The sequence below is a fragment of the Copadichromis virginalis genome, linkage group LG17 (genome assembly GCF_057382275.1).
Source record: "Copadichromis virginalis isolate Kocher_CV1m ecotype Utaka linkage group LG17, C_Virginalis_male_GT1.1, whole genome shotgun sequence".
Classification (NCBI taxonomy): Eukaryota; Metazoa; Chordata; class Actinopteri; order Cichliformes; family Cichlidae; genus Copadichromis; species Copadichromis virginalis.
In genome coordinates, this window is record NC_140634.1 from 31,118,628 (window position 1) to 31,140,171 (window position 21,544).

The 21,544-nt window shown below is 39.7% G+C and overlaps 2 protein-coding genes across 5 annotated transcripts in view; one reads left to right on the top strand and one right to left on the bottom strand.

The window, feature by feature from the left end:
• The window catches only part of LOC146689699 (protein PHTF2), a 58,605-nt gene that overhangs the window by 29,084 nt on the left and 7,977 nt on the right, over nt 1-21,544 (bottom strand). For 3 of the 4 annotated variants that reach the window (XM_085436722.1, XM_085436723.1, XM_085436720.1), the window contains exons 2-3: nt 18,262-18,309; nt 4,851-4,931 (exon numbers count right to left, since the gene is read on the bottom strand). In XM_085436722.1, the coding sequence (XP_085292848.1) occupies nt 4,851-4,895 (45 nt within the window). In that variant the 5' untranslated portion in view covers nt 4,896-4,931; nt 18,262-18,309. The remainder of the gene's footprint in view (nt 1-4,850; nt 4,932-18,261; nt 18,310-21,544) is intronic. The other variant, XM_085436721.1, reaches the window with a different exon arrangement.
• LOC146689700 (uncharacterized) lies at nt 18,505-21,391 on the top strand. Its single transcript, XM_085436180.1, has 2 exons — nt 18,505-18,864; nt 19,540-21,391. The coding sequence occupies exon 2, from the start codon at nt 19,544-19,546 to the stop codon at nt 21,389-21,391; it is 1,848 nt and encodes a 615-aa protein (XP_085292306.1). The 5' UTR covers nt 18,505-18,864; nt 19,540-19,543.

Below are 21,544 nucleotides of genomic sequence, written 5' to 3' on the forward strand. Positions count from 1 at the left end.
GCCTACTTGTGTCTTGCTTTTTGCTGTGTAGTAAATTGTCTTGAACGTTCCAGCGAATAGGTTTATGCTACAAACCTATCAATGCTTCTTTTTTTCTTTTTTTTTTTTGCTTTGGGGGAAATGAAGGAAAAGAAATGAAGATTATCATTACTTAAGCCAACCCAAAATAACAAATGCCGTTATTTATTTAGCAAAAACTAAGCCCAGAAGCAGTATGTGGAAAAACTAAGTACAATCTATGATGCAAAAACCAGTAGTATCACGTTCAGCAGTGATAACTTGAAGTCAATCTTTTCTGTATGACTTTTGATGAATTTTGGCCCGCTCTTCTTCACAGTCCGAACTTTAACTGAGTCATTGCGTTACCTTGCTTCTTTTCTCTTTCAGCTGTTCTTGGGATCATCGTCCTGTTGCAGGACCCAATTCTGACCCAAGCTTGTTAGACAGACGAATACTTTGGTATACAGAGGAGTTCATGGTCAACTCAAAGGGCAGCTGGTATGAGGTGTTTGTGCTGAAATGCTGGGTTTGGTTTTCCCCAAACATAGTGCTGTACATTATGGGCTCATCTGTTCAAAGGACATTGTTTCAGAAGTCTCATGATTTTTTCAGATGAAACTTTGCAAACCTAAGCTGTGCTATCATGTTCTTTTTACAGAGAACAAGCTTTTTTGCAGTAGCTGCCATTCCAAACTCAGTGACTTGTTCTTTTTTAAAATATTGTACTGTCATGAACTTCAACATTTAACCTCCTAACCGAGGCCTGCAGAGTCCAAGATGGAGCTCTTGGGTTTTAAACATTGCACAGTGTGACCTCAGGGTGAATCTGCTGGAACAAGCTGGAGTCTCGGATGTTTTCCACTTGTGAATAATCTTTCTCAATGCACAGTGATGGGCTTGGAATTGTTTTGGAAATGGCCTTATAACCACAGCAACAATCACTTTTGAGATCATTGCTGATGTCCTCCTCTGTGTTATGTTAACAGACAGCAGACAAACAATTAAAACTGCTTCTGCTTTTACAGATTTGCTGATAACTTAATCGGGTGTATTTGACTTAGCATAATAACGGCTACTTATCCTCTTAATTCCTACGCAAACAGTGAGGGTGAACTTAGTTTTTCACACACTTTCTGCATTTTGGCTCAATACACCATGCCATTATTTGCCAAGTCATGCCTCGTTTCAGAACCCAGTAAAGGTCAGATGATTTTTATTATATTCTGAGATGTAAACGTCCAAGGAGTTGCACCAAGAAACTACAACAGGGAAGCGACAAGATAATCCACAAAAATTCTCATCTCCTAAATATAGACCTGTGACTGCTAAGTGTGGTCACAGTGAATCTTCACACGAGACTTTCTGATCTCGAGAAGTCAACAACAAACACCCTCCGAAAATACACACTGCGTCACATCTCAAAATACACACACGCAAGCTACAATTAAATTTGTTACAGTTAAACATTTTCAGCTCAAACATAAACCAACATGCATGGCACATTTAAAAGGTTCAAGACATTAAAAGCTGAATAATTTCTACATGGAACCGCTTTCTATCTGGTAACAACAAACAAACTGTCAGAGAGAAAAAGTAAGTATGGCTGGCGCTGTGGCCGATATAGCCTGCATGTGCCTTCACTGTGATATGGGCTTGGCATGGCACGGCAGTGAGGAAAAAGAACAGACTCGACACAAACAAGGCACCGAGTCTATTTACAGCTGGTCTCCCAGCACAGCAGTCAGAAATACACTGCGACTCTGACATAAGCCTGAAGGGCTTAGAGGCCGAAGAGCCCGAGTTGTGAAACACACCTTAACAGACCGGTTTGACAAGCTCGAACTTTCTCTGCAACATAAAATGTAACTTCATGTGAATACACTGAATAAGCTTTGTGAGACTCAACAGTTACTGGACCCTGTCTTTTATTGCATTGTGAACCATTTTTGCAGTTTTACACATTTAAAAGTAGGCAAAAATATAGCACAAAAAAAACAAAACCAAATAAAACAAAACACACCTGGAAAGCATAAATGTGCACTTTTATATCATCTCGGCTGAATTTAATCAGATTTATGGAGCTCACAGCATTAAAAAAGGAAACATTTAAAGAATTTAACACCAATGCAGGCTGAATACTAAATATCTCTCAGCGATTTCTTTAGAAGTAGCTCTACTGAAAACAGCCCAAACCTAAATCTGTGACTTGTTTGTTGACATTTTAACTATACTGTGACGGATCAGAAATGTCAAACATTTATAATGAAACTGCAGAATCTGCAGTGCTAAAAGCCATCAGAGGCAAGTGAACAAATACATTTTCTTTTCACTTGGAAACAAATTATTCAACTGTGTGAAGCTGGATCTGAGAAGTATGAATCTTCCCTGAGGGCAGAGAAGATTTGATTGGCAAGATTTCAGGTGGTTACATAATGCTGCTGATATCAAACCCTTTCCTGACAAGCTAGACATTATAATAAGGTGCAGTGGACCCTTCTATGCCTCTCAAGACTCATCTATCTGGTGTGCTGTTGTTCAATTTTACAGAACACTTAAGAGATTTAACCCTCTCAGGCTCAAATTAAACTTTTTGTTGCTAATGTACAACCAAGTCCTGCAGTGGTACTTCTGAGTAAAAAGAACTCACAAAATATGTATGCGGAGTAATCAGGTTGTTAGTTTGCAAATGGGCAACGCCTGCCTTGAGAGGGTTAATGCAGACGAATGAAACTGTCTCTTGTGAGACACTGAAATCCTGGTCACGGCTTGCAGAAAAGTTCAACCTAATCTCTTGTTTATTTTCTCAACTGAGTGAGAAAACGCACAACCACTTAACTTGTCTAAATGAGACACGCTAGATAAAGAAGTCCCCTGAGGACAGGTGTGAGGGCACTAAAAAAAAAAAAAAAAAGTTTAGTCATTCGTGACTCAGCGGCTGTCGTCACTGGTGTGCCTTTGCCCAGACAAGCTTTGCTAGACACACAAAACACAGACGTATGATGAACAAATACCCAAGAAATGCATTGAGCTTAATGTTTTTTTGAAGAAAACATTCTGCGTTTAACTCAGATTAATCAGCTAAAGCCAAGACAACGGTTTGAAAACAACCCAAGTAGGGTTTGTGCAAGCTTTACCGTTTCCTATATTTACGACACAAAAGAATTTAACTTAAAGTAATAAAACAACATTTTTAAAAATGCAGTTTTGATTGAAAATGTATATATTTACACATGCAAGTGTTTTCAATGTTGTTCTTTCATTAAAGTTACTTCTGATGGGTCATATTCTGTGAGCTCTCATTCCAGCTTCTGATCTCTACATCTGGAAGGGGTGAGCAGAAAGAGAAAAAGGCAAAAGAAAAAAAGGCCAGCAGTGAGGGCAGAGAAAAGAAAAACAGGCAGTCAGGTTTGTGAGAGCAGATGAGTGTGTAAGCTGAGAGCTGCAGGGGGACCGGGGCTGGAGTCCAACAGAGGATCTGATATCTGAGACTATGGAACAACAGGACACACAACACCAGCCGGGCTGAAGGCAGTGCTGAACGGCTTGACCCCGATGTCGCTGCTGACAGCAGCAAGGAAGTCATTATCAAAATGGTTTACTGAAGGAGTCTGCTCGCTTCAGTGTCAGAAGTCTTGTAAAACTATCTTTCTTTTTAAAAAAAAGAAATTAAATGATTTAGCGACTTCTCCCTCAGTGTGCCACAGAGCAAGAACAATGTATGATCACCTATTGAGTATATACATATACTGCAGTCTGTATATAAAGTAAGAAATCACTGCAGCAAAAGGAGCAAATATGTCTTAATTAACACTGTTACTGGGTCAGAGTCAGGATGACTGCAAATACAAGCAAAACTGGTCAGCGTTACCAGATCTCTGTGCATTTCTCTGTAAAAGATGATCAGTTTGCTCTTCTGTACTTGCTAAACTCAGAAAATCATGGACAAGATGCATCATTATCAATAAAAGCAAGTAAAGAAATAAAAAGGAGGGAACTACACTCATTTTTTGTGTTATTAACATTTACATTACTAATTCTAAACTACAAAATTTAGAATAGATGTCAAGTGATGAGAGTAGAATTAGAGGAAAGTGAATGAAACTGCATTTCCCAAGTGCAGTAAAAGCATGTAAGAGAAAAAAGAAAAAAGATGAAACCATGTGTAGGAGATTATTCAAAGTATAGAATAAAGCAAAGACTTTATAAAGAGTCTTACAGAAAAGGAGGTCCACCCGACAGCTCATAATATTGAGCATTATAATCAGCTATGCCTCAGCTATGGTTTAAAGACCATAGCTGAGGCACACAAGTATAAAATATCAATACAATTTAATATGCACAGACGATGCCTTAATCAGACACTTCTACAATGCAAAGGGAAAGCATGATTGATGTCTATAAAATGCAAATTGCAACATAGTCCCCAATCATTACAATAATAGTAATCAAACTGGGCAAAAATTAGTCTTCTGTATAAGCTACAAGGTAGTGCAAAGATAATAGGAATCTTTAAAAAGTGTCATTTAGAGAAATAAAAGGAAAAAAAATTAATGTAATGGGCCTATAAAAGGTCAAAGCCTTTTTCTTTTCTTTTTTTTTTTTTTTTTTTTAAATAAGACACTATGAAAAGCAGACTTGTAAAACTAGTATTAGTAAGAGTGCATAAAAAGGTTAATGGTGCTATCAAAGCATAGTTTCAGAGGTAGTCAAAATATCATATTAAATACACGTTTTCATTTTAATATTATAGTTAAATACTTAAAAACAAAAGCACAGCAATGGTGTGAAACCAAACACACACAATTTTTTTTTTTTAATTTTATAAAAGATTTTAAAATGCAGCGCCTTACCTTTTTCTGGTACCACACCACAGCATCTTTTACTTTGGAAGCCATTTACATTTCCTTCCTCACCGCCTAGGGCATCTTAGACTGAAAACACACAGCGAGAGAGAGAAGAGAGCGCAGCGTGAGTGACTGAGTACTGGGGACAGGGAGAGGAGGACTGGGGTCTATACCTGGTAGGCAGGTGTGTTGTGACAAATAAAAGAGGGAGGGGACTAAACACACCCCTCCCACAATCAATTTTTAAAGCAAATCTCACTGACACGTCTAATAGAACCAGGTCACTCTTAAAAAGCAGTGTTTTAATCTCAGTGAGGCTTTTAAGAGGATAAATAAGGGATGGACAGTGATGTGATGGATTCTCCTTGTACACAAATCTGAACATGAAGTCTAACCTGTACTAATCAATGTGAAACGTGTCCAAACATAAGACATGTACGCACTGAACAACACACCTTAGTAATAAGCCTAGTCACTTTTATTTTTTTAATGTTGTTTCCCTTGACACCCATCTTACAATACAAACAAACACTTGTTTAGAGCTGGTTATTCCTTTTGAATCCTCACCTGAACCCCCCCCACACACACACACACAAAAAACAAGACTTCTGTGGAAGCGGTTTGGTTATGGCTGTCTGATTTCTTGCAGTGGTTTGGGTGTGTATGAATGGAAAAATAGGCGCAAACACCCATTACACACACCCATATGCACAGGCATGCAATCCAATGGACACTTATGTCACCTTAACGCAATGCACGCACACATGAATACACACTGATGGTTACAAAATGTCAACATGTCATTAAGTTGGATTTATGAATGTGTTTGTCATTAATGTGCGTGTGAGTATTTGGACAAAGACACATCTTTGGTGTGGTTAACTTTGCCTGAACACAGCACCACACTGAATTTGAAATGAGTTTAAAGTCTTACTGGATACAGTGTGATGATTATTCTGTGCGCAGTAGAGTCAAAGCAAGTTGATAAAGCTTTACCCTTATGCGTCAGGGTGTTCCCTTCAGTTTCTCCTTCACTTGTCATGTCCAGTTTAAAACAAAAACAAAAAACACAACAACACAGATGGGAAACTGTGTTGAGGCTTTAATACAAGACTTCACAAACAATGGGTTACTATGTTCATCTTTTAACTACATCCATCCATCTTCTACCATCTCTCTGGTATGGATCACAGGGGAAAGCATCTCAGCAGAGATGCCCAGACTGTTCTCTCCCCAGCCACCTCCTTCTGCTCTTCCATGCGGAAACCATGTTCTAGGTCTTCACTGGGGTCTCCAACCCCCCCCCAGTAGGAAATGCCCAAAACACTTAGGAGGCGCCTGGGAGGGCTCCTAGTCAGATGCAAGAATCATCACAGCTGGTTCTGATTTTTGATACAGAGTGGCAGTTCTACTTTGAGCTCCTCACCTCATCCCTAAGGGACGCTGCATACGCTCTTCAGATGACTCATTTCCACCACTTTTATCTATGATGTCATTTTCTCGGATTGTACCCAAAGCTCATGGGCGGAGACCAAAATACAAACTATGGAACTGGACATTTTTCCTGCACAGCCCACCACTTTCAGAGGCACAAAGGAAACCTGACATCATGCCTTGTTATTTTTCTGACACGTTTGCACCCACAATCTTAATTAGCCGATGCAAAATGTGAAAGAAATCGCAAATCAGAAATCAGAGAAGGAACCGACAGCTCTGTTTTCAATAACACAATCCAATAAGCAACAAACTTTATCCTTGTGGAGGCAATGGAGAATTTTGGGGGGGCGGTTGCTGACAATTTATCCAGATAGGAAATTATGGATGTGTGATTTAAGTCCTCCTGTTCTGGGCTCCAGCCATTTGTCTGAATAAATAAAGGGACAAAAAGAATGACATCAAAGTTTTAGCATTTAGTTGACTTTTTAAAATCAAGGTCCAAAGAAATTATGTTATTATAGCCTGACGTTACTGTTTTTGTGATTTGGTGCTTTATGAAACTGCATTGACTGCTCTATTCAAGACACTCTACCTCAGCAACAAACCATTCATTTTACAACTCTGAGTTGATCATCAGTATTTGAGTCACTGATGGGAAGAGCATACAACCATGACAGTTTCCTGGCTGTAGTTTCACTGTGCACTCTGCCAATATTACAGGAAGCCGTCACTGAAACACGCTCCACAGATGGGTGGAGGTGATGAGAACATGCTAGCTGTGGTTAAAGCAGAGTAGTACTGGATCTGCTTCAATAAGCCTGAGCTTCAGAGTCATTTGACACTTGATATAACAAAAAGATGTAATTGCACATGCTGATGCATGCTGCACAAGATTACAGACACATTTTCATTAAAAGTTATTCCATTTTAAATCAGCTTACTGTGGGTTTCTGACTTCTCTCTATAAAGATTTGTTAATCAAATTTTCATGACGATTTTATTAATATGACAAGTGCAAGTGCTTTAATAATAAGTAAATAACTCATGGAGATGAAGGGGAAGACGAGGACAAAATGTGGTTAATGAAGGGGAAGACGAGGACAAAATGTGGTTAATGCAAAGCTGTTGCTTGACAGCTTTGCATTAACCACATGGAGGCATGCGGAAAACATGGAGGCATGCGGTTAGCCGCTCTCCTCTCTTTCTTGCCCTCTCTCTTTTAGCCTCTCTTCCTTCCTCTATCTTAAGTCTCCTTGTATCCCTTTTCTACTTCTCTGTTACATAAGCACAGCGTTGTCCTGCTGTGTGAGTGGGAGGGACAGAGGGCATCGGCTGCAGGCCAGGCTGACTCACAGGGTAGCAGTTGCTCTCAGCTTTTCTTAAGTCGTGGATTATATCATAATTCAATCAAACATGGCTGCAGACATATGCTTTTCAGCTTTTTGAGAAAGCTAACTAAGGGCTGCCATTTCTCCCGTTTTTCTAGCAAAAGCTTTTCTCACTCGTCTCAAGATTCGCACATGAGACGGAACGTTTAATTTCAACGCAGCCAAGTGAAAACATCCTGCTTTGCATGTGAAGGGTTGTCTGTGCTGTCAGCCTCAGTCAGCAGGGTAATCAATTCCTGACATTTTCCAGTGAGTGTTTTGGTCATCGTTTCCAGTGTGGTTATGTTCCGCGCATGTTCTGATGTGCACCTGCTTTTTAGAGATATAATGACAATTATAATACATGGAACTAATGATTCAATTTTGTGAGACATGCATGTTGGAGACCATAGTACATAGTGTTTGATAGCGCCATAGCCTATCTGTCATCTGCGAAACCACAACACAAATGCTGAATGCATGATAAAAGTGCCACTTTAAAGAGAAGAGTATTGGCTTGACTGTGTGCGTCAAAGTCTATGCCGTTCAAGCAGCCATTGCTAGGTGAACCCAGACTTGTGTGTGAAAATGTAAGCGTCCAAAGTTCAAAAGCAAGAAGGTGAGAAAATGTTATACTTGAGCCAACTGTGAAAGGTTTCAAGCTCACACAGAAATACTGCAAAACCACCAGCTGACTAATACTCAAAGCTAAACAAACAAGTTCCTGCACCACAACTGCTGCATGCACACTGCTTATACTGTTGGAAAGATATGCGCGCATGTGTGTGTGCGTGCGTGCAGCAGAGGGCTGAAGACATTTTTAGACACAGGAAGAAAGGTTTCTGTTTTTGCAATGTCTATACTTACAATCTAGACTCCTCCCTCTTACTGCTGCACCAGACTGTATTTGATATAAATTGCATTTAATAAATAAATAAATGCATGCTTTGCCTTTAACTTAAGCAGCAACAAAGCATGCTCTATGCTCATTTATCTGTTTTATTCCCTGTGGTTACACATGTAGTGTGTCAGTAAAGACATTTCGATTAAAACTTAAATTAAAAGCAGAGAGATCGCGATAGAAGTGGTAAAAGGACAAATGAAACTAAGGATTTAAACAGAAGAGTAAGCTTGAAATTCGCACGTGCACATTTTAAAGTGAGCGTGAGGATTAAACAGAAAAAGCATCATGTCCAGTTTGGGAAAACTGCAGATCATTTTTGTATAAGTGAAATGACATTCAAAGGTTTAGCTAATAATAAATTAATTAATCAGAAGCAGAGATTTCCATTAGCAGCATTATAACTCTATCAACTGCATCAAAAATCACAACGTAAAATGAGATCTACAATAATAATACTGTATGTTGTTGGAATGTCTGTCTGTTGATTCTTTGGAACATCAAAGGTCTTCACACTTTAAATATTCTAGTTACACCAACATAAAAACAGACAAAACAGGAAATCCTTGCAGAAGCAGCAAATGTTTTTCAGTTTCTGCATGATAGGTGACTCAAACTATCGTCACAACTTTGAGTGAAAAACAAACAGGCTATACAGTAAAAAAAACCCAATAAGGTTCTTCTGCATGCAGAAGCTTCTTGGACGAGAGGTGAAATGTCTTCAAGCAACTTAAAGAAGTCCAGACTCTTTTCTTTCCAAGCTCCTTAGACCAGCGGTCCTCAACCTTTTTTGAGCCACGGACCGGTTTATGCCCGACAATATTTTCACGGACCGGCCTTTAAGGTGTCGCGGATAAATACAACAAAATAAAACTAATACCGGTACCGAAAAAAAGAAGATTTATTCATAACACACTTGAAAAGACCCAGGGACACCGAGTTAACGATAAAAACGATAACAAAATAACGCTGAAAACCGATAAAAACCATACATTTCACACCTGAGCCTCAACTCTCGCGGCCTGGTACCAAACGACTCACGAACCGGTCCGAGGCCCGGGGGTTGGGGACCCCTGCCTTAGACTACGATGACTTGGTTGACTGAGAACCTTCACAGTCAATAAGTTTGGGTTTCTGAAATCGAGCATGTCAGCTGTATATTCTGTTTAATTTTACCAGGAATACACTCAATTCAACTTTGCTCATACCAGGTTGACCTCCTTCTGCTTTTAAAAATGGCTTTATGCTTTGTGACAGAGATTCAACAAAGTGTTGGAAACAGTCCTTGGAGATTTGGTCCATATTAACATGACAGCATCACACAGGTGCTTGTTTGGCTACACATTCATGATATGAAACTCCCGTGTTCACTAGATGGAAAATAGCGAGCAAACCGTACACTGTAGCCATAAAGGGATGGACATTGTCAGCAATAATTAGACCACCACCACCAGCAGCCTGAATTGTCGATACAAGGACTTGGGAGTGCCCATTTTTCTGTTGATGTAGAGCAATGGGCACTGAAGGTTATTCAACTGATTTTTGCAGCACTACTTTTAAATGCACAAGCAAACTTCTGCAATTTGATGTTACATAATAAACGAATTTCTGAGACCACATCACTCAAGTATGCTATTAAAAAAACAAAACAAAAAATGCCTTGTTGCTGTGGTCTGGGTCAACAAGAACCACTAACAATTTCTGCGATGAGAAACTTTCAAAATGCACAACATAAAATGACGATGGTAAGCATGAGCAGAGAGACAAAAACAGACTAACCTAACGGGCAGACACCTGTCATTACTGGAGCTGGGCACAAACAGCGGTGTGACGGCTTTAACGCCACAAATCCTCCTCATGTTGAGGCAGCAATAAGAAAAGCAGGCACTTGAGGCCAGCACCAATCCACAAACAGCATCAGACAAAAAACACCAGCAGAGACGCATATTATTGCCTAACACAGCTTCATACAGAGGATTATGTGTGAGCTGCATGGTTGTTATTCTGGCTGGAAAACACAGCAAGAAGAAACAGTTCTTTCCCAACACGCTTTTTTCCAAACTACACATTAGCAGCGTTCCCAAAATACACTGTGGTTTCCTGAAGGGTATTTAGGGAACAGAGCCCAGACAACAGAAACACATGCAATCATTACACATATATGGTCACAAGAGGCTGCATTTGTAGATGTTCAAAAAAACCCAAAAACAAACAAAGAAACAAACAGGGCTTCGTTGGGTCGGGTAAACATCTTAGATATTTCAGGGTTTTAATTTTTCCTGATTGGAAATTTTAACAGTAAAGACACACAGTGCATGCAGCAGTGACTCTTGCGAAATCTGTCTGGGCACCAGTCTGTCTGAACTGACCCATTTAGAAAAAGAAAGAGGGAGAGTGCAGTCAAGTTAGAAAGAGTGCATTATGTAGGCCACGGTTTATAGGAGGCTCTTGTGCTGAGGACACGGCTGTGTGTGTGTGTTTGTGCATCTCTTTGTGAGCAGGAAATGGTTGAATGCAGTTTGATGTATGTTAAAGCGGAGCATCAGTGCCAGAGTGTGCATCTGTGTGCGTTTGTTTTGTTTGTTTGTGGTAGTATAACTGACCAACAAGGAAGTGACACCAGCTACTGTAATTTCACAGCGAGGTTAGGACCTCAAATATTTCTCAATAATGTTAAAACAGAGTATTTTCATTATCAAAACCAGTGACTGTGTCTGTATATTTGGGTGTGATTTGGATTATGTTTGCCCTGCAAAGTTTCTACTTTTAATATTAACAACAGACAGTAATAGATAGTTAAATCATAAAGTTGATTTGTGGTCAGTAAGTCTCCATCCACACATCTGCTGCTTATCTGGGGCTGGGTCATGAAGGCAGCCATTTAAGCGAAGCCTAATCTTTCCTCTCTGCCGCCACATCCACTCCAGTGTGTTCTGACCTCCTCCTATTTGATCTCAGGAGGTATCATAGTCAGATCCCCAACTCACCTCTTTTTGAAGCAGAGGACTAGCAGCTCTACCTAGAATCCCTCCCAAATGACCAAACTCTTCACCCCCATCTCTGAGGGAGAGCTCAGACACCCTTCGGAGGAAGGTCATTTCCACTATTTGTATCCATGATCTCATTTTCTGTCACTACCCAGAACTTGTGAGGATGGGAATACAGATCTACCAGTAAATCAACAGCTTTGCTTTTACACTCAATTAAAACAATCAACGATTAATGCAAGCTGGCCAGATCAAAAATATGCAGACTTAAAAACGGGATGCAACCTACTAGTAAGCACAAACATAGTAGGCAATTGATTTAACTGTGTATAACTGTAGTTATCTGCTGGTTCTGCCATGTTATGACTCCACCTGCTACTAGCCCTACTACACGGCAGCACCCCGCTCTCTTTCTGTGATGGAAACTTGCAAACATGCAAGGTAAAAAAAGTAAGACAAGACTGCTGCTCCATGCAGTACTCTTTGATGTAGAAGTGAGCAGGTGTATGTGTTCAGCGAACACTGGTATATAGCCACAAAAGCAAATGTGTAACCACGTTGTGCACAAGGCTGAGGACACTGGCCTGACAGGAAGGCTGGCTGCGGGTGATAGCGCTTCTAATGTTAGCCACACTGGGCAAAGTATGACATCATTTGTACGTATCAGCACAGTGCAAAGGGAAGCATTTCTCACAGACATTTAAAACATCATTTGGTTTTTAAATAATGGTAATCTTAAATACACAAGCACTATTTGTATGGCAAATGTTTAACCCTGACCATTGGTTGTTTAAATACTCATAAAACATTCAAAACCAATGTTAACTAGTCACCACTTGCAACAGAGAGCAGCGTCTCCAGTAACGTGCCTGTCGAAATGTGAAACAAAGTCACAATTTCTACTTCTAAGACCATGAAGTCACAATGAAAGTTGACCTTTGAGACAAAATGTTATGCATTCATCCAGTTAGCATGTGTGTTAAATTCCGTCCTAGCTGCTAATGGGGTTGCTAAATTATGGCCGAACATGTGTTTTATGGTGCAGACCTTTTATTACCAACTTGTAATCATGACATGGAAATATCATGACGTAAACCTAGATAATCTAATCAGTTCATTCTTGAGTCCAAGTTATATCTGAAATACTTAAAAGAAACTTCCTCAAGGTTTATATGATCAGGGTCAAAAAACAAACCCACCACCCACAGCTGTCTTTGACCCAGAGGCATAAAAACATCTCTCTCAAAAAAATTTGTTTTTTGGCATTTTCCAAGAAAACATGAGCTCCATAAGTTCTGAGTGAGGGTGAGGGTGAGGTGACTACAAGTGGTGTGAGGCAGATTTTTTTTAAATAATAGTTCTCATTACATTTTACATAATTGGTTACACAACCTGCCACCCTCTGACTTTTTAATCTGGCACCTCACAGTTACACTCATTTGCTCTGCAAGACACAGAGACAACCACACACAGAAAATTTCACATTATTGGAAGTAACTTATAATGTTCAAATTAAAAACAAAACATTATTCATCACATTTTTCTCAGTTAATAATTTAGCTAGAAATTTAGGTTCTTTCAATGCAACCCATTCATCTCATTTGTTGGGCAGCTCAGTGGAGCTGACGCTTACTGCAAATAATAATGCAAGTTGCGGGCTTTGGTTTGTGTAGGTAACCCTTTAATGTCTAATGTATCAGTCCGACAGATGTAAGTAAACGTAGAGTGAGAGAGTCCACATAAAAAGCAGGTTGTGAAAGGATCAAACACGAAACCTTCACCTACAAGAGTGTGGTTTGTGTCTCGTGTAAGTCAATGTGGTCCAGCAACTCTGTTACTGTCTATCACTGCCTATTACAGTAAATCAGCACTATTTAAGTCTGTTATTTTTAGACCGACTACACTATTTTCACATTTAAAAACACTGGTTAGGCTGAGGCAAAAAAACAAAACAACAAACAAGGCCCAGTCTTGCCTGAATTTTAGAGCACATCCTTTTATTTTTAAAGACATATATGATAAGCTTATGCCAAAAGAAGCAGTGACACTACAAGACTGAAAATAGAGGACTATTAACTCGTTTGAACTTTGAGCTCACAGCTTTATTTGAAACAGGATGCAACAGTGCAGCAGGTGCCTGGCAGCAATGACGCACACATGCACTTTTCTTATTCACAGTATTTGAAAGTGTTTAAACCAATGAAAGACACTTTTCAACACTGGGGGGAAAATAGCAAAGTAAAACTTTACCAACAGGCAATGGAAGCCAGATTCAAGAGTCCAATATTGGGCAAAACTGACATGCTGTTTAATGTTTTGTTCCCTAAATTTCCTCTAGAAAAAAAAAACAAAAAAACAAAAAAACAAAACAAAAACACAGCTACGGTCAGTAAGTGCAGTGTATGCTTGCCTAATCCTTGTCATATACAAGTGTATACATTGTTTCACTTCCTCATCAAACCAAATTAACATCGGAGGTTTTGGATGCTGGCTGAAATGAGTCACTTTAGGTTTTACATTTGTAGCAGTAAGAGTTCACGAAACAGGTTTTATCTGCATATAAGGAAAGCTTACATAGCTAAAATGATGAGCTTAAAACGATGGGCTGTTAGACTAAACAGGTTAGAGGCCTTCAATGCTGTTCAAACTTCAAAAAGAGATGGAAAAGACAAGAAATTCCGCTTCTTTTTCCCAATTTTGCTACTTGAAAACAAACCTACACATGACTGAAAGAGTCAGGTAGGGTTAGAAGAAGGTGCCTCATCATGGTCCGATCTTTAGCAAAGCAGTTCCCAGAGCTTGTTTTACAATATCATAACTAGACATGTCTTCAGTCAAGACAGAAAACTGCATTATAAAACAAACTTCTTCATTTTTCCATCCTACTCACTTCTAATACAAACTGACAGTCAGATCATGTGTCTTTGGGATCTCTAATGAAAACATGAGCACAGGAGGAGACCTCCTTCACAAGTCTCGTATCTTGTGATGTGTAACACTAGCTGCTCTCCTCCTATCTGGGTGCTTCATGTTTCATGATGGGAGTAGGTTACCTCTCTGGGCTGGGTGAGAGGGCACATGTGTGCATGCCTGCAGGAAACATGAGGCTGCACGGACGGCAATAGAGAGTCAAAGGTGTTCTAGGGTGATTTCCTGACTATCTCAAGTCACACCAAACAACCTTACAGTTGATCTACCGTAAACCCTTATAAACAGACAGCAAATTGGACATTTAACTGTGATGTTTGTTTAAGCTGAACAGTTTGTTAGACAAGACAAATCAAATGAGCAAGACTTTCCAAAAAAAACAAAAAAACAAAAAACACAACAGCTTCTTGGTTGTCTGTAGCAGTTTCACTTAAATACAGGCTTTAAATGAAGTTATATTTACAACTCTAAACATAGAAAAGGGCCTTTGTGGTTGGAGGACGCAGCCAGTGTCATCTGTTTTTAAGTTTTACAACTAGGCTTCAACAACATGCAAAACACAAGTTAATTTTATCAAAACAACCACACGCTAAACTTCAGTCCCTTCATGTGAGAAAAACTCAAAACTGCAAGCCAGTCAATTCAGAAATCCATCCATCTGTCAAGCCTCACATCTCATTATTTGGACAAATAATTGAGTGTAATGATGCCCATTAAACTGATCAGAGCAATCAGGAATGCATTCAGATACTAAAAGCCATGAAGTTAAAATCTGGCTTAAACTGTGTCTGCCAAATTTGAGATCTGCCACAAAATATTCCATGTTTATGACACATCCATCTAGAGTAACTCATAAGCAGGAGTCAGGTTAATTTTCAGTAGTGGAAAGCCTTCAGTGCTGCTCTACATCCCAGTAAGTATTGAGGTATAAACTACAAATACCTCAATGAGAGACCAAAGCGAGCAATAATCATAAAACACACCTGTCTTCCATCTCATAGGCCTGATTCTACAGCCACAGGAAGAATGTAACGTGTGCATGTAGATCATTCGTGTGTTCATAATTTAGGACCAAGCATCTGCACGTTTCCCTTGTACAATTTTCACTGAGCATTATTATTACTACGCTTCAATAAATAAATATATTCATACAAAATGCCTCAGGTAAGCAGCTTTTCTGCCTTAGGCACAACTTGAAAGCAAACTCGAATCATCTCATATGCATGTCCAACATTTGGATGCTTCATCAAATTTGCACTGAAACAAACAAAAACAGAATATAACAATGCATACATACATCTACTACTACTACTAATAATAATAATAATAATAATAATAATAAATTCATAATGCCTATAAACAAAACAAAAATTGTAATGTTATTAGTTCACTTTGCCTTTTACGTGTCTTTTTGTGGACAGCGGGTTTCATTAAAATACAAGTGCAAAGAGCTGGAGAAACTATTCAAAGAAAGATTATGTCCGTTGACTTAACTTTGTACAGCAGTTGTAGCTACACTAGATAATTAGTTATTACTGCAGCTTGTTTTGATTGTATGATTGGTGGCTACTGGCATAGTTACTATACTGCACATAAAAAGGAAAAGTGTAGCCACTGTGATTTCATGCCTCTCTGTTGAGGCAGATGATGTTTCACTGTCAGCTGACACCATGTTTTGGACCCAGAGGAGACCATATTTGTACATGTGAGTGGAGACTGTACAGCTGAAATGCAGACCTGCATGTGTGGTACTTATTGCTAACAGGTTAACGTGTGTTTTATGGCATCATGTTTGTGTATTTGCAACCAATGCAAACGTACTAGCGTGCATTCTTCCAACAACTCAGCAGCATGTAGTTCGACATTTAAGCTGTAAAGCAAGCTTAAACAAGGAAGGGAGAGGCAGGGGAGTTTACCACAAAAGTGACAGGGGCTAAAAAACATCAAAGACTAGAAATAAAAACAAATAAAAATAAAATAAAACAGCATGAGAAGCACAGATACATTGCTCAAGTTCATCAGAAAGCAGACATGTCTGTGCAAACGATGCTCCGCCCCCTCCTCCCCCACTAACATGTAGCAGGTGAGAAAGACGACCATGTGTAGAGCTACTTTACAGCTGTAAATGAAAACACTGCTAACACTGACACGGGTTGGAAGGAGACTCTCTACCGTGGAAACAACACTAACTTAAATAAAGACATGAAAGACCACAAAAAAGAAAAACCCTTTATCCCAGAACAAACAGAAAAAGAAACGAAGCGAGGAGGAAGGAAATTAATCACACAGACCCAGACCCCAGCACAGACACAGCTCACCGTTACACTTCTTTCAGAGAGGCAATGAGTAACCAGGTACATAAGATCTTCAGCATTAGTTAATGTTAGTTTAGACTGATTACTACAGACTATATTCAGACATTAAAATAATAACAGTATGACAATATGTAAATTATTCGATTTTAAACAAAAAATGTATATATATTTTTACCTGAAACCTGATTTATGAAGAATGTCTGATTATAATAACCTTTAACTGTAACCTACAAGTCTTTAGGCACTACTGTCCTGTATTTACTTTTGGTATCGGATTGATACCGAAAGACTCAGACGGACTGCAAGTCACAGACACCAACATCCTTTGTCAGATAATTACAGTGAAAATATTTGAAATGGCACTGGAACAAACAAACATTGCTCACAGGTCCAGTTCAGTGCGTCGAATTAATAAAGGTGAGGCCTCGCAAGTAACTAAGGTTACAGCTCCTTTGTCACGGTAGCTGCCAATCAAAACAGGCACATCCCTAAATTTAAGCCTTCAGATGAGTGTTGCACAGGGTAGTACTCTAGAGAAAAATACTTTTGTTTAATTTGGGGTCTTACTCACTTTTGGAACCTGTGGCCATTAGAGGAACTGGAATTTTTGACACTACCATGATGGCTTTAATTTCATTTTTTTAAGTTGCTGATGGATATGAAAGCCCGTTTCCGCCACACAAAGAAAAAAATTTCGAGAAAATAACTCAAAATTTCAAGTTATTAACTACACATTTCGAGAAAAGTAGCTCGAAATTTTGACTTTTCTCCAAATTTTTAGTTAATGACTCAAAATTTCGAGTTAGCGCTGCCAATCAGTAATCTACGTGAATGACGTCATTTCCTTGTTACCCGGAAACTGAAGCCCTCAGCTACAAATGCTACAGCTAAGCTACCAATATTACAGCCAGTCATGAATGCACAAATTGCTGATTATTTTCAGCATGGCTTCACAAATGATGAAATCCTTGTGTTATTAGCTGAACAACATGGCGTTACTATCAGCAAACGTACTCTCAAAAGCGCCAATTTGTTGCGATCCAGTTTTGAGGGTGCATACCACGTAGATTACTGATTGGCAGAGCCCACTCGAAATTGCCCCAAAAATGTGTATTTTTTGGGCAATTTTGTGTCACCCCTAGTCAGTGGCAACTTGTTGGACTGGAAAACACAGTCCAACAAACACACACACCACGAATACCAACCACAGACTTTGTTCACTTGACGCGCGCACACACAAACACCAAGTGTTTGCTACTTGTCTGACCTTCTCAAAAGGGAAGTATTGCTTTTTTCACAGTCTCATTTTTCCATCTGTCTCTCTTTTTCAGACACAGTGAACAGAACTCATGAACTGCTGTTGCCATCTGAGCAGAGCAGCTCTGTGTGTAAGCTTGACTGAAGACACCCTCATAACCGTCTGTGTGAGGTTTCAAGAATCTCCTCCATTTCATTCAGAGGGCACTCAGACACAGGACTCACCTCTGTTTGGGCCGTGTAGCTTGACTGGAGACTGTTGAAACCAGACGACTGTAAAACAGAAAGAGTGTCGTTTCAGACTACTTGCAATGAAACGATCGCATTTGAGGTTCAAAGGAACAGCAGGTGTTTGTGTGCATCTCAGGCTCTCACGTACTATACTGGCTTTCTGGTCACTAGGGTTGCAAAATTCCCGGAATTTTCAAAGATGGAATCTTTCCATGGGAATTAACGGGAATTAACGGGAATTTATGGGAATAAACGGGAATTAACGGGAATTTATGGGAATTAACGGGAATTTATGGGAATAAAGTGGGAATTTTCAAAATTGAAGGTTGGCTCTTCTTAGGGAACTTAAATATAGTTGAGGAAAGTATATTTTAGCATAATATTGACAAAAACAAACAAATGCAATTCAAATACACTTGAATATCCATGCCATTCCTTAATCACATGTACAGAGCACAAGCTTGCTGCATGGCTATTGAGACCACCTACTGGCACTGTGCATGCCTCCATCACATGTACACATGGACCACACTTTTGAGCCTGAAGGACAAAGAGTATTAAAGGCACACATTTGAGCCTGTGGACTTAACAAGTGAGGTAATTTTTGATGATATTATGGGAAAATATATTCATTAAATGTTTAAATTGTGAATATCACATAAAATGTATTAATCTGGTAGATAGCAATCTGATCAGATGCTAAATAAAATGCTAGCATCTGATCAGATGCTAAATAAAATGCTAGCATCTGATCAGATGCTAAATAAAATGCTAGCATCTAATCAGATGCTAAATAAAATGCTAGCATCTAATCAGATGCTAAATAAAATGCTAGCATCTAATCAGATGCTAAATAAAATGCTAGCATCTGTTAGATGCTAAATAAAATGCTAGCATCTGTTAGATGCTAAATAAAATGCTAGCATCTGTTAGATGCTAAATAAAATGCTAGCATCTGTTAGATGCTAAATAAAATGCTAGCATCTGTTAGATGCTAAATAAAATGCTAGCATCTGTTAGATGCTAAATAAAATGCTAGCATCTGTTAGATGCTAAATAAAATGCTAGCATCTGTTAGATGCTAAATAAGCCATAGCTAGTATAACATAAAGAAGATGCTAGCTTCCTCATTTGGTTGTTTTGTTTTGAAGATCATTCCAGTTGTTTAGCTAGCCTTACTATTTATATCTGTTTATTATCATATTGCAATTGTATTATTACGATCTCTTGCATTGTATTAGCATTTTTACAAGCTCTTGTTTTATTTTACAGAAAAATGCCACGTGCGCTATCTGATGTGTGGAGACATTTTACACCAGCTAATGTACAAGGGAAATCTGTATATATGTGTAAGTATTGTGATAAGACGTACGTGAAGAATGCCACAAAAATGCAGCAGCACATTGCAAAGTGCAAAAAAATTCCTCAAGGCCCAACACATGCAGCAGCCAGGAGTTCCACTCAAGGGGAAAATGAATCTGTTTCAGCTGTATCAGAGTCAGATACCCACTCATCAGCTCCTGGTCCCTCTGGCATCAGAGGATTCTTTGATTTTATGGATGACACTAGCCAGAAAAACGCAGATGAGTGTTTCGCTCGTGCAATCTATGCAACTGGCTCACCCCTGATGCTGACATCCAATGTGTACTGGAAGAGATTTTTGAATGTTCTCCGACCAGCATACATTCCCCCAACCAGACATGCATTGTCTACTCATCTACTGGATGAAGAGTTCAGTCGAGTTCAAGCAAAGGTGAAACAGACCATTGACCAAGCTGACTGTATTTCAGTCATCTCTGATGGATGGTCCAATATCAGGGGACAAGGAATTATTAACTACATAATCACCACTCCTCAGCCTGTGTTCTACAAGAGTGTAGACATAAAGGAAAACAGACACACAGGCCAATACATTGCAGATGAGCTAAAAGTGATCATCAATGACCTTGGACCAGATAAGGTTTTTGCACTGGTCACTGACAATGCAGCCAACATGAAGGTTGCCTGGGCACATGTGGAGGAGACCTACCCTCATATAACTACTATTGGCTGTGCAGCCCATACACTAAACCTTCTCCTAAAAGACATAATGGCACTAAAAACAATGGACACTCTGAATAAGAGAGTGAAGCAAGTTCTGAAATATGTTAAAGGCAAACAAGTAACTTCCGCTACATTTCTGTCAAAGCAAAAGGAAAAGAACAAGAGTACTACACTGAAGCTTCCCAGCATAACGCGATGGGGTGGTGTTGTTATCATGTTTGACAGCCTTCTGGAGGGAAAGGAGTCTCTGCAAGAGATGGCCATATCCCAGTCTGTAGGCATCGACAGCGACATCAAGAAGGTCATCTTGGATGATGTGTTCTGGGAAAGAGTATCTAGCAGTCAGAAAATCCTCAAACCTATTGCAGCAGCAATAGCGAAGATAGAGGGGGATGGTGCCATCTTGTCAGATGTCCAGTGCCTTTTTGCAGAACTCAAAGAAGAAATCCAGACAATTCTGCCCACTTCCCTACTACTGAAAGCAGAGGAAACGGCTGTGGTCAAGTCATTGGAACAGCGAAGGGAGTTCTGCATGAAGCCAGTGCATGCAGCAGCATACATGCTGGACCCCAAATATGACAAGGGCATACTTTCCGGGGAAGAGATCAACGGTGCCTATGCGGTCATTACAGCCATGTCTGACCACCTGGGTCTCGATAAAGGCAAAGTTCTAGGCAGTTTGGCAAAGTATCGAACAAAGCAAGGCCTTTGGAAAGGGGATGGAATATGGCAGTCATGCCAGCACATATCTGCAGCCACCTGGTGGAAGGGACTATGTGAATCTGAGGCCCTTGCACCTGTAGCCTCCATCCTCCTCCAAATCCCACCATCATCAGCCGCTTCCGAGCGCAACTGGTCACTGTTTGGGAACACCCACACAAAGGTTCGCAACAGGCTCACAAATGTGAGAGTGGAAAAGCTGGTCGGCATTCGGGCAAACCTACGGCTCTTTGAGCCTGACACAGAGCCATCCTCAACAAAGCTGGAAAGTGACACTGAAGAGGAAGACTCAGAGTTGGATGCTGAGGAAGTGGACATGTTGTTGGATGATGATGAGGTCCAGGAAGAGTCTAATGACTGAGCAAAAATGAGAAAAGAGGATTGCTTGAAGGAAGATTTGAATGTTTAATGGGACGTTTTGGAGGATAAGTGGCATTTTTCATTTAACGTTTTGAATGGGACTTTGTGGAGATTTTTGGACAGGGGGCATTTTTGAATGAGCGGGGTTAGGGGA

Excerpts from the sequence above, each read along its gene's own strand:
- LOC146689700 (XM_085436180.1), top strand. The coding sequence starts at position 19,544 with ATGCCACGTGCGCTATCTGATGTGTGGAGACATTTTACACCAGCTAAT.